The sequence below is a fragment of the Takifugu rubripes genome, chromosome 16, assembly GCF_901000725.2.
Source record: "Takifugu rubripes chromosome 16, fTakRub1.2, whole genome shotgun sequence".
Classification (NCBI taxonomy): Eukaryota; Metazoa; Chordata; class Actinopteri; order Tetraodontiformes; family Tetraodontidae; genus Takifugu; species Takifugu rubripes.
In genome coordinates, this window is record NC_042300.1 from 10,748,645 (window position 1) to 10,762,041 (window position 13,397).

The window sequence follows — 13,397 nt, forward strand, 5'->3', positions numbered from 1 at the left end:
AGGAGGAGGGGAAAGAGGAGAGGAAAGAAGAGGAGAGGGAGAGGAAAAGGAGAAGGAGAGGAGAGGAGAGGAGAGGAGAGGGAGAGGAGAGGCACAGAGCACAGAAACACAAACAAAAAATATGCACAATCACTTCAACGGGGCCGGCGGTCATTATGCAGCTCCGATGGCAGTGATACCTGCAAATAAATAGAGGGGGGGGGGGGGGGGGAAGCAGAAAAACTACACAAGAATCAGCATAACTAGTCTGCTTGATGAGGAGAGGAAAGGAGAGGAAAGGAGAGGAAAGCATGACCCAGTGGAGTGACAGAGGCCTGTCAGGTGATCATGTTTCCGGACCCCGGCAGCCTTGGCCTATAACAGCATAACTAAGATGTGACCTAACGATTAGACGACCCCCTAAGTATGATAATTTGTCTGTCTATGATAGTCGAACTTTAATTAACAATGAGACACATTGTCTAAATGGAAGCTGTCGGCCTCCTCACTGAGTAACGGAGTTTTTATTAGTGCTGCAGTAAACTCAACACCCTCCTTTTGTAGCTTGTATATATTGTGGAAAATTGAGTCCAGTGTGGTTCTTTGTTTCCATAGAGACTTTAGCACAGTTATGAAAATACTGTTCTATTTCTCCAGACAAACAAACATCCCATCGAATGACGCAATAGCGACTCCATAACTCCATCCAAGGTGATCTCAATGACGCGTGCCAAATCACCTGCTTCCATGTAAACATGTGTTTACCCAAAAACATCCGCTCCAAACATGTGTAAACATGTGTTTACATGGAAGCAGGTGTAAGTGACGATTTAATCCAAATCTAAAATTAGATTTATCTTTCAATGCAAGTGTTATTGTCATGTCGTCTCACGTGTCTGGATTTACTGCAGGTGCTGAAGCCATCATGTAAAACGAAATGCCGCTGAACGCAGACTAGCTGTCCCAAACATGGTTCACGAGCCCTCCAGACGCCCACACACGAGCAGCGAGTACACCTCTGAGCCACCTACTCCAATAGATTTTGACTTGATTCTTTTTCTTGACTTGCCTCGGTGGGCAGCAGGTCGTGGATACTGGAAGAGCGGCGCTGCCCACACACTAGATATTTATAAGAGCACAAATCACTGAAACCACAGGAATGCAGTCTTTCATTCTCCCTGCCAAGCCTCCTGCCATGCGCATCACAGCAGTCATAAAGGCCAGAAAACCCCCGCTGCACAGTGTTATCCTTCCCCTTTTTCTTTGACATTTGCCTTGTCCCCAGTCTCTTTTCTTTATCAATCCCCTTTTCCTCCTCGTTCAGCTTTTCATATTCCCTGCGTCTCGGGTTCTCCAGCTTTCACACCTTCATCTCTCCATCCTGTCTCTCTCCCGGTTGAGCTGCTGCCCAGTCTGGCCTTATAAGAGTCTTGCAGCCAAGCCGGCCCCTCTACTTTTAACCTTTCTGTCAAAGTTGGACGCTGTTTTTTGCCGGTGCAGTCCATTAGTGATTGAGCATTAGTTGTCTGCATTTGAAAATGTTCACCAAAACAACTAATCCCTTCAAATGACGGCTGAAGAACGGCAGTAGTTTCATCCTCCTCACTGTAATTTGAGCTCACATGCTCGCACGTTTATAATTTACATCTTCATGGCTTCTGGCTGCCCTTTAGAAATACCATACTTAGGCTAGCACCACCTATTGGCACGAGGGCTTGGAAAGTTCATGCTAAATGATCTGTTGTACTCACATAAACAACATTATAAAGATTCATGCTTCCTCAGCATGGATTCTGTTGTTGTGTCCCAGACTTTATTCCAAGTAAATTTAGAGATGCATCACATTGTTGAACATGTACTGTGGAGTAAAGCTAATTCACAGCTTCCATATCAGTTAATGTTAATTCAAGCTTAATTTAGCTGTATCATGACTGTATACTTAGATTTCAAAGAAATGAAAGAAATCCTTTTGAATCTCTCTGAACAGAATCAAAGCAGCTGTCATTAGTTTGATGGTTCTAGAATAGAACACCACGTCTGAAGGGAGGACCGGGTGTCTGTGAGGCGTGTTTAGAAATATGTGGGTGACCCACGGCCACAGTTGCTTATTAGTCAAAGTGAATAATCCTGGTGTCAACATGTGTTTGGACGTATGTCAGCAGGGGGGCGTGTGGGACGACTGATCTGACATCCAGTCAGATTGTAATTATCACCTGAGAGAAGTTCCGTGAATAAGCTCCTCAGTATAATGCAAAGTTGTGGATTTGATATAGTTTTATTGATTTTTCCCAAGACTTTTTCAACATCTGACTGTGTGGCATAACAAAAAAAAGCACTTTTCTACAAAGCAATCATCAGCTTGTTTCCTAGACAGGCCTTTTTTTCTCTGCCTCTCCTTTTCACTATTGCTTTGGGAGGACATTTAGAGTTGTACCCCCCCACACTCCTCCTCCTTGTTGCCTCTCCTTTATTTCCATGGCTGCACAACTGAGTTCCTAACATACCAGACCCAGCAAACAGCCTCAAGTGACCATACCAGTGATTTAAAGACTGAAACAGGGGAGGCTCAAAGAAAAAGGGAGGTAGAGACCAGAATCAGCACCACAGAGGTGCAGAGCATTTTTTGTTTCTGTTGTTTCCTGTGTTTTCCATCTCTTTAAACATCAGCGTTAAATATTCTTTGTTTAGAGCAAAGCATAACTGCCATGTTCAGGGTGTCCCTTCATATTGGCCCACTCTTCTGTCTGGACGAGCCTCTGAATGACAGCTGAGGGGGAGTGGGGGCTCATGAGCTCAGTTGCAGGCTTATCATGAAGATATGGTGACAGAATGTCAGTAAAAGTACATTTTCCTCCTCCTTTTGTCATGCATCATATATGCATCGTAGGATGCAGTGAAGGTAAATGAAAAGATCCCTTCCCAGTTTTAGTTTTCCCATTTGAAAACAGTTTTGTTAAAAAATGCAGACTTCAGCTTCAATCGTATGTCAGCATAACATTCACTCTATAAGGCTCAAAGGGAATGGAAAAACTGCAATTCATTATGGGATGAGCGGGCATCGGAAAAGTGTGTTCAGGCCGACTGCATGTGCGACGCTGCCCTCGTGTTCTAATAAATAAAATAAAATAACCGAGAAGCCCATTTGTTTTCCTAATGGCTCATTTTCTTCATCTGCTCTTCCATGTAGTGTTGCAGTCACACGCTCCAAAGATGTGCCCACCTTTGGCCCTGTCATTCCCGAAGGCGTGACTTTCCCCAAGTCCTCTGTGTTCCGAGACTTCCTCCTGGCAAAGGTCATCAATGCGGAAAATGCTGCCCACAAATCGCACAAGTTCCGTGCTATGGCTACACGAACGCGCCAGGAGTACCTACGCGACCTCGCCGAGCGCCACACCACCAGCACGCCCATTGATCCCTCGGGGAAGTTTCCTTTCATCTCTCTTGCCCACAAGAGGAAAGAGAAGAGCCGGCCGTACTTGGGGGCAGAGCTCCGCAGCCTGGGGGCAGTGACCTGGCCTGTCCACGCCGAAGATCATGGCTCTGGGGGCGAGCTTGAGGCCCTTCTAGCTGTTTCAAATGAATTTCTAATCTTAGTGGACCAAGAGGCCAAGGCTGTCATCTTCAACTGTGCCACGAAGGATGTGATTGGCTGGACACCGAGCAGTCCTGCGTCTTTACGGATTTTCTATGAGCGTGGAGACAGCGTGTCTCTTCGAAGTATCAGCAATAACACGGAGGATTTCAAGGAGGTGGTCAAACGTCTAGAGGTTAGACAACACACACATGCACACAAATTCAAATCTGGTCTGTTGCTTCCACCTTTATTTGCGACGACGCGCTCCACGGTGCATTTTGAGACCAAGCGGTCATCCTGTTGACGCTGGCAAATAAACAGCTGGTTGGCACCGCCTATTGTTTGCTGAAAGATCAAATATTGGGTGATCTGACATGTGTATTCGTTTTAGCAGGCAGCCCCTGACAAACAACACCAGTGAGCAAAACCTTTGTCTTGCAGTGAATGACCGAGCCTTGCCGCTCTTTTGTACTCGCTTTGTTCGCCGTCAGACTGCCAAAATGACAAAAATGTCTTTGTGGGCAAGCCAAAGCCGTCGTGTCATTACCAGTCTGAGCTTATTGGGGGGGTGTTTGAAACACCTCTGACAACATTCTTATAATGATTTATACACCTCCACAAACAGTGAAGTCGCCCTGTCTCTTCCTTTGCTGTTTCCATGGAAACTGGGTAGAAAAAAAGGTGTTGTTTTATGTAATCATCACTACTTCAGAACAGTGTGTGTCTCTGTGTATGTCTCTGTGTGTGTGTGTCTGTGTGTGTGTGTGTGTGTGTGTGAGGTACATAAACACAGAGAGAATCTGAGTGATGGTGTTAAACGTGTTGATGTAACTTTTCATTTACATTCTTCCAGGTGAATATATTGAAAACACAATCATCCATCCATCATTATTTTGTATTCCTCTCATGTTTTCATGTTCATGGTGTTGGTCCTTAATACTTGGAACTACTTTGTTGCCACAAACAGGAGCGGGGGTGACCTTGAGGCTTTCTCTCTCTCTCTCTTTCTTTAACTCGGTATCTCTTTTTCTGTCCCCACCCCTCCTCTCTGGTTGATTTGATCTATTCCTTTCCTTGTTTGCTCTTGATTGTTCCCTTTATTCTTGTACTTTACTGGCTCCCACGCACACATTCAGAAACATCAGAGAGCACCCTAACAATTCCTCTCAGGTGCAATTCTGCAGTATGATTTATTCATGGCTCCTTGTCAGCTTGACTCCTGTTTGTCTTCTATTCCTTTTTTTAAATGGTGTCACACACAAAAGCTACCAACAAACGACAGACCCGGAATCGTGCCCAATCCAATCAGCGAGTATTTTACATATATACAGTATATATATAACATATATTGGTGTTATTGTTGCGTCTTTGGGTGAATATTTCGTCTTTGTCGTTGAACTTTTTTACCTTCTCTTTGAGCTGGGGGAGAAAAAATTTGCAGTGAAGATTAGAAATGTCTTTTAGGACAACTTTTTTGAGAAAACCTAAGCTTTTTTTTTAGCTAATTATAACCTATAGTGCTACAAACACATATTAAGTCCCAAGATTAGAGTGTAAGTGGCAGTCAGTATGATTTACGATGTCCAATCTTTAATGAGCTTGACATTTTTAAAGTCACAAGAAACCTGAATTTTATTGTAATTAGACTTCTGACTAAAGGAGTAAGACGTGTTTTTCCTATTGCCCCTACATTGACATAAATGCAGCAAAACTTTGTATATTTAACTAATGCCGCTTATTATTTGGACACGTTCATCACAATGTACTTTTTTCTCTTTTTGTACGTTTCTTAGAGGCTAGATCATACAGACCTCTATCTAGACCATTTACAGCAGTTGGGATTAGCATATTGAGCACAGCAAAATGCTTTCAAACATTGGTGATTAAACTGTCATGACTCTACCAAAGAGCATCTTACAAACATAAAAATACACCCTTTGTAGGTTTAAGCCTTTGCTACCTCACAAATGTCAGATTTGAAACAATGAATCAGCGTTCCTGAAACCAAGCTGCTAAATTGTGTGGGTGCTCCCATTAACTCCCATGTTAAAGTTAGAGCAGAATATCTTTAAAAACTGGAAAAAGCTTCATTTTTACCTCGTCGTTTTCCCTGCACGTTTCCCATAAGCTCATGAAAATTCACAGGCCTCGTTTCGAAATGGTCGATACAAGCGTTCTGAAACGGGTGGGCTCTCTGCTATTCAGTGATTATTTTAGGGGAGATGGAGCAGCTGTATTTCTGTGAATTTTTCTGAGATTATGTCAAACGGTGTGGGAGAACAATGAGCTGTCAGCTAATGAGCGGCGCAGACCTGTCAGCCATGTCGAAACTGCTAAATACCACAGAACAGTCGTATTTAAAAGCAGATTTGAATTGTTTTGTGAGATTACTTTAAGCGGTGCAGGAGAAATTACAAGTTAAGGACAAAGCTTTTGTGCGGTTTAAAATATATTTTTCATGCTGAATTTAACGTGAGATTTAATGGGAGCGAAAATCGGACTTGTCGCGCATCAACTCGTGAGGCTGATTAGTTAAGTGTTTCAATACTGATCGTGCAGTATGAAGGAATGGAGGTTTATACCTGTATTTTTTTATGTTTGTAGGACGTAAAACGGGATTTTGGTGATTATTTAACAAGTTAGTGTTTTTCCTACTTTATAGGTTTCCTAGAACAGAAGAAAAAAACCTTGAAATGTGCCTGCCCATCATTGGCCTTTGTGTTATTTATAAATGAAAAGAAAACCACATAGAAAAGCATTATACTTTTGTTCATATTGCTACAACACAATACACCGAGTTTCTATTCATTTTAGCAAAAATAAAGCTAGATTGCGATTTAAAATACTCATCCTGTAAAATAGTGTTTAACTGTTGCATAGTTGTACTGTAAAGTGTCCTTGGGTGTCTTGAAAGGCGCTTTGAAATAAAATCTATTATTATTATTATTATCCTTCGACAGCACTACTTTACTTTTCTTTTTCCTTTTTTCCCCCTTTCCATCTCTGAAGTATTATAACTGTAGCGGATCAACTCTTACTCTATTTATCTGCTGTCTCCACGTGTAGCTCCTAACCAAAGGCTGTGAGACGTCAGAGATGACGCTCCGGAGAAATGGCCTGGGACAGCTCGGCTTCCATGTCAACTATGAAGGCATCGTGGCTGAGGTTTGTTTCTCCAATTAATCGCTGCCGTTTATTCAGGAGTAAACACCCACAACAGACCCCAACATACTAATCAAACACTGGCTTATATTAACCCCGAAAAGATCTACCAGGTTCCATTTTATGACTGCTGTTGAAATCACTTTTTGTAGATGTTTCTCTCTTTACATTGGCCATTAATGATGATAATGTGGTGTTGCGATGCTAAACATCTTTGGTGCTTGACTGACTGCGGCGTGGAGACAGCGGTTCTCATTAAATCACGCTCTTGATCACAGGTTGAGCCCTATGGGTACGCCTGGCAGGCGGGGCTGCGACAGGGAAGCCGACTAGTCGAGATCTGCAAAGTGGCAGTCGCAACACTGACTCATGAACAGATGATTGACCTCCTGAGGACAACCGTGAGTGTCCGTGTTGTCATCATCCCACCGCATGATGACGCCACCCCTCGCAGGTAGGCAAATGTCAGGGCATAGAAACTATATATGGCTTGATGATAGAAATAACTGCAGAAATCTCAAACGCCAGCCCTCGCCTGCGATAAAGTGCCCGTTTCACTTCTACGCAGGGGCTGCTCAGAGTTATATCGGATGCCGGTGTCGGAATACAAGGGGAGCAGCAGCGACAGTGGCTCATTTGAATACAAGTTCCCCTTCCGCAGCAACAACAACAAGTGGCAGAGAACATCCAGCAGCCCTCAGCAATCACTGACCGCGTCACCGCAGCCCCACACTCCCAACAGGGCCATCAGCCTGGGCAGCTCGGTGGGGAAGACCCTCTCGGCTGAGAGGCTGGAGAGGGGGGCAGTCATCCCACGCAGCGTCAGCAGCGATGGCCGTCCACTGGACACCAAGAGGTTTGGTTCTTTTTTTAAACAACGAAGCGTGGATGGAATATGTCCTGAAGCCATTTGTTGTTATCTACTGTCGGAGCTGTAAATAGTCCTCGTACAGTCGTTGTGTGAACATCGTGTGCTGCGTGTAAACACCCATGACTCCTGCTCCTGCATGTGCTTGTTCATGGATCAGGGTGTCTCCTGGGAGTGAAAGCTACAGCCTGGCCTCTTCTTTGGCACTGGGGCGCTCGCCTCACAACCGCAGCTCCCCCAGCAACCTGTCATGTTCCAGTGATGCTTCTGGAAGCTCTGCTCACTGGAGGCAGAAGTCGATGCCTGAACAGTAAGGAGGGGCGGGGATTCGACCGTCCGGGGATGGATTCTCTTCGAAAACGATAGTTTGCCGTGTCAAAAAACAATTAAAATGAAATTAAGCGTTCTCATTAGAGTCTAATTGTATCACTTTGACGGGTGGCATTCATATTATAACTTCCACCCACTACAGCTTATGAGAAAAGGTCTTTAAAACTGTCAATTGATGCTTGATAAAGAAGGTTCTACGAATCGAGATTTAAAAAAAACGAGACTGACTTCATTCTTGTGCGCTCATTCTCTAGGTTTGGGGGAATTCGCCACTCTCCAATGCCCGCAGAGAGACGAGAGGTGGTCTCAGAGGGCGGGTCCAGTGGAAAGTCCACTCCTAACTGGTCCCGGATGGAGGAAGGGGGAGGGTCTGAACGAGGGTCCACAGGTAAATTTTAACAATATTTGTAGCATTGCAAATTTATTTCATGTGTCTTTATATAAGTATGTGTCAGTGCTGGCACAACATTGAAATAACCAACAAAACCAGTAATATATAAAGTGTGCCCGTGTGGTAAGAAAGCTTCGCCAACAGTCACATTCCTTTCTCCTTTGGGTTTTTTAACCTGTTCCTTTTCTGCAGGCTGTAAATGACTTAAAACTTTCACGAAAATGCACCAAAGTCTTAAGAAGTCAGCGAGACAGACAAATAAAATGCTGTAGCAGTTATTCAAGGGTTGAAATTAGGCCATACCCTTTCTCCTATGTCTTGTTAAGGTCTGAAGAAAGGAAAAGGGAGACATTCTTTTCATTCCTGTCGGTGCATAGCGCTAACCAAACCTCTTTGTTGCTCTTTTCCTTCCTCTCAGCCTTGTTCATTTCCTTATGCTCCCCTGACATTTCATTCTTACTGAGAGATGCCATTTACCTCTCATTCATCATTTTATACACTTGTACCTTGCCTTATTTAATTACATATATTTTTCCCTGCACTTTAAAATATTCTTCTTGTTTTTTGAAAACCACAGAAACCTCAGGCTACTCTGATTCTAAGTAGAATGTTACTTGGCTTAGACGTTGACGCGCTCGGCTATACCCTCGACCTGTTTCTGAGAGCCGCAGCCTGGGGACTAGTCTCTCATTTTCTAGCACTTATGTCTTCGTTGGTCCCCGTGGAACAGAGCAACAGGCCAACTTTGTGTCCGCCAAGTATTCAGCCCTTCAAAGTCCACTGTGTTGTCTTTTTGGTTTTGGGACTCTGTCCTTTCCACTTCCTTTCATTTGTACTCTCTTGACCTTTTAGTCTTCAGTGGGATGATGTGGCAGGGCTCCGTCCAGAAATAACACAAGCCATACAAAGGCCAGGATTCTTACTGTGTGCGTTTGATTGGTACAAAATCAGAACAGCACTACGGCCTTAAACCCAGTCTATCGGGACTTGCTTGAGAGTAATAATTAGATTTAGTTATGCTGCCGCATCTTTCCTCTGACTCTCTATCCACTTGGGTTCTTTTGATGTCCTGTGGCAGGTTAATGATTAATTCATGCAATCAGTGGCAAAACGCAGGAAATGACTCTTTGTCAAGACTTTCATTCTGTCTTCTCACATTTTAAATGCCCTTTCTACAATGCCTTAAGTTAAATTAACGCTATAGATTTGCATATATTCTAGCAGAAAGGATACAGGCTTTGAACATATTTTAATTAGTTGAGAAAATTGTATATGCTGCTGTGCAGCGTTATTAGTATTTAAGGAGATAAAGAGGAGCTTGCTGCATTGCTAGATGCGCCCCAGCAGATGTGATACCTCCCTTAGCACGCCGTCTCGTGATGCTGCGGTCATTATTTGCTTGCTCTGCATATATTGTTGCGTAACATCTAGACAATTACACAACAGTCCCATTTGCACCCCGAGTTTTGCTGCAGGACACGGACACGTCTCCTCGTGTGGCACAGCTTGGCCAGAACAAACAAAGCCAGCAGGGGCTGTCTGGGGACAGCTTTAGCGTCGCTGCGCATGACTGCGGATGACATGATCTGCAGTTCATTCATGGATGCAGCCGAGGCATAATGTCAGCTGCGTAGGCCTTCAGGAAACCTGTGTTTTAGTGTGTGGTAGAAGTGAGCAGGGGGAGTAAAATATGGATTTGGTAACAGATTTGTTTTTACTACTGAATCTGTGTGTTTTCAGGACTAGCTTTGTTTATTTCTTTTCCCCAGAAGCCTCTGTCTCTAAGTCAAGTCAGGGCTACACTGGTGGTCCTCGTATCCAGAGGCAGGAGCAGGTCATCCACCTCTCCCCAAAGAAAGGAAGCCAGGTCCGATGTTACATCTGCTAGGAGCTGTTTGTATCCACCATTAGAATTCAGAACGTGCATTTTCAGTCATGTTTCTTTTTGGGCTGCAGTCGGATGGCCATTACTCTGGACACTCGGGCAGCAACACGCTATCCAGCACAACTTCCAGCGGGGGCCACAGTGACAGTGATAAATGGTACGAAATGGGTGTAGGTGGTGGCCCCAGTGGTGACCAGGCTGAGTCGGAGCCCAACGGACTTGGAGGAGGAGGTTACCTTCAGGGGGCGTCAGCCGACAGTGGAATTGACACCAGCTCTTTTGGAGCCCCTCACCATTCCCACTCTCATTCTCATCATGGCAGCGCCACCTCGCTGCTGGCTCCCAGTGGAGGCCGAGAGGGCAGAGAGAGGTCAGTGTCTCCGTGGCACAGTCCCACTGAAGGAGGACGCAGGATGCTGGAGAGGTCTCCGGCTGCTGCCGAGTCCTCAGGTCCTCCCGGGGAAAGGAGTCTTGACGGGACAGGCCGAACCCCACCTACTCATCTCCTCATTAGAGACAGCAGCACCTACAGCCTGAGTGACACTGGGTCACACCCAAGGTTGTGTATTTGTTTTAATCTAGTGATATTTTTAGATCGCACCACAATCAACGTTTGAAACGGGTTCAGTGTCCCACAGGCCCGACTAGTGCTGTTACTAACCCTAACCCCAAGGCACCTCAGCTAAAGGTCAAATATAACACTGCACAAACATCTGTGGTCGGTGGACTCCATCTGCTAACTTAATCAAATTCATCACCTTCTCGCTGAAGTAACTGAAACAAAAGTAAAGTTGTCTAGCGTTCTTGCGAGTGAAGTCGCATAATTCTTGTATTCGCTGTAAATTGTCCACTTCCTTGGAGCGCACCCAGAGGCTTTTGAGAAAGTTCTGTTTGAATTTACGAAGGTCTCACTTTTCTGAGCAACATAACATTAAATTGTAAAGAGAAGCGTTGTGGGCAGGGAAAAATCATTTAACATCACAGCAGTATTTTCATACTGATGTCAGGAAGCAGGTGTGAGTGAAACGTGTTTATTGTTATTATTATTATTATTATTATTATTATTATATCCATCGTCACTGTAATCCCTTTGATCAAAGTTGAAGATAATTACTTGACTATTAGCATTTAAATTGCTTTTGGAATCAGTCATTGTGTCGCATAGGATCTAATTGGTTTTCAAATTTTGGATTATGATGCTGTTGTTTTTATACTACTGTACATATTGACACATTAGTTTTAGATTTGGACTTATTACCAAGATGAGCAATTATTTTTACTCTCTTCCTGCTTTTAGTGCCAGGCACTCGGGCCATAGCACCCCAAGAGAGGAATGCTCTTCTTCTGCCACCTCTCCCTCATCCCAGTCCTCAGCATCCCCCGGGCCTAAGAGCTTCTACCCTCGCCAGGGAGCTCAGTCCAAGTATCTGATTGGCTGGAGAAAGCCGGGTTCCACCATTAATTCTGTTGATTTTGGAGATACACGCAAGTAAGCAAAAAAACAGACAGAACAATTTCACTGGAGTTTGTGATTTTCCACATAGATTTTTAAAAGTGATGGATCTGCATACAGATTTAGTTAGTACGTAACCTGAACCTCTATAGGTTGTTTGCTCTCAGTCCCAATAGCATGAAAGACTATGAAAGACCACATTCTGTCCTGGTTTTCAGCGTCTTTTTGAAATTAATTGTATGCATGCTACTAGAGTGCCCTCCTGTGGTTGAACAAAATACTACAGTAAATCTCGTTATTTAAAAAAAGAGATTGATTGATTCAGAATAGGTAATAAACAAATATATTGGGTTTTGTCATATTCCAGGAAGTCTCCAGGAGAGAGCAGTGTGGATGTTATTCCAGCACCAAGGCCATCCCTTCGTGACATGCACTCACCCCAGCCCCATGCCAAATCGACTATAGAAGAAGACGTGAAGCGACACAGCGCCCCAGACAGCCCACCGCCGCCGCGGAGACACAAGGAGAAGGTTCACCTGCTAGCATTCTAGAATTTCATCCAAAAATCAATCCAGTGAAATCTCTGATAAACACCATTTGCCGATGAAAAGCACCGTGAGATCCTATATGGTCACTAAATCCTGCCATTCTTTTTTTTTTTTTTTTAAACGTGCACACACACGTGCCCATGCAGCACAACCAGAAGTCACCACCAGTGCAACCCACCAGCCACCGGCGCTCGCTACATCGCACCTTGTCAGATGAGAGCATCTATCGCGGCCAGCGCCTGCCTTCCATGAGTGACTCAGTGACTGAGCCCACACTCGGCAGCGATGTTCTATTCAGCTGCTCCACACTCCCACGCTCACCCACCACCCGAGGCGTTCCTCTCCGACGGCCTTCTTACAAGCTGGGAGTCAAGCTCCACGGTAAGAATTACAAAGTGGTCTCTCGAAGTGGTCTGTATGTCCTCATCAGCAGTCGGGTGGAAGTTTTATTGAGCCACAATATTCCACAAACGACAACTTGCAGCTGAGGGAAACTGCTTTAGATCGTTACATCTTTATTTCCCATCAGGTGACCTTTCGGCATCTGACACGTCATTGGTGGACTTGGTTGAGCGCCATCGTGGACCCCTCCCACCAGAGCTGATGCCCCTCCCATCTTCGGACAGGGACAGTCCCCTGGAATGGACCCACCTGGTGGATGTGGCCAGTTCCTTTGAGACTGAAAGAAACACACATTATGGTAACGGGGGACATGAATGCCAACATTTGCTTCTATGTGGTGCAGCTTCATTCGGAGACTCAACCATAACATGATGTAGAGTTTAAAACTGGACCAGTCTCAGTTGGTCAGTCTTTTCTCCATTTCCTTCCTTTTTCCACAGTCCAGCGAAGTTTTGTCTTTGGAGAGTCCAACCACCGGAGCAGTGGTGCCTCCAGTCCCCAGCAGCCCCACATAGAGCTGCAGCCCGTTCCTCTGTCACGGCCCACATCCAGGTAACCCTCTGTAAATGCACGAGTCCCTTCTGATGTGGAATGCAGTTCATATTAAACTAGAAGGAGAACAGTTGCATAAGTTCTGGGTGTTCTCTTTCACAGCGAGGGTCACATAGGACTTGAGAGAAAGGTGACTAAACTGGAGGCCATGCTCAAGATGCTCCAGGAGGATCTGAAGAAGGTGGGGGTCTTGCAACATTAGACGCTCCAAACATTTCATTTTCTGTTAACTTGACTTATTCCTGCATTTTTG

The 13,397-nt window shown here is 44.7% G+C and overlaps 1 protein-coding gene across 4 annotated transcripts in view; it reads left to right on the plus strand.

Moving 5' to 3' along the window:
- Window positions 1-13,397, plus strand: part of sipa1l1 (signal-induced proliferation-associated 1 like 1) — a 44,217-nt gene that overhangs the window by 27,860 nt on the left and 2,960 nt on the right. For 3 of the 4 annotated variants that reach the window (XR_003891305.1, XM_029849729.1, XM_011612207.2), the window contains exons 11-24: window positions 3,167-3,746; window positions 6,620-6,718; window positions 6,994-7,169; window positions 7,284-7,571; window positions 7,744-7,893; window positions 8,168-8,301; window positions 10,074-10,171; window positions 10,261-10,748; window positions 11,487-11,678; window positions 12,010-12,172; window positions 12,337-12,571; window positions 12,720-12,890; window positions 13,033-13,144; window positions 13,247-13,325. Coding sequence is in view for 3 of the 4 variants with exons in the window: in XM_029849729.1 (XP_029705589.1) it covers window positions 3,167-3,746; window positions 6,620-6,718; window positions 6,994-7,169; window positions 7,284-7,571; window positions 7,744-7,893; window positions 8,168-8,301; window positions 10,074-10,171; window positions 10,261-10,748; window positions 11,487-11,678; window positions 12,010-12,172; window positions 12,337-12,571; window positions 12,720-12,890; window positions 13,033-13,144; window positions 13,247-13,325 (2,965 nt within the window). In the remaining variant the exon portion in view is untranslated. The remainder of the gene's footprint in view (window positions 1-3,166; window positions 3,747-6,619; window positions 6,719-6,993; window positions 7,170-7,283; window positions 7,572-7,743; window positions 7,894-8,167; window positions 8,302-10,073; window positions 10,172-10,260; window positions 10,749-11,486; window positions 11,679-12,009; window positions 12,173-12,336; window positions 12,572-12,719; window positions 12,891-13,032; window positions 13,145-13,246; window positions 13,326-13,397) is intronic. The other variant, XM_011612208.2, reaches the window with a different exon arrangement.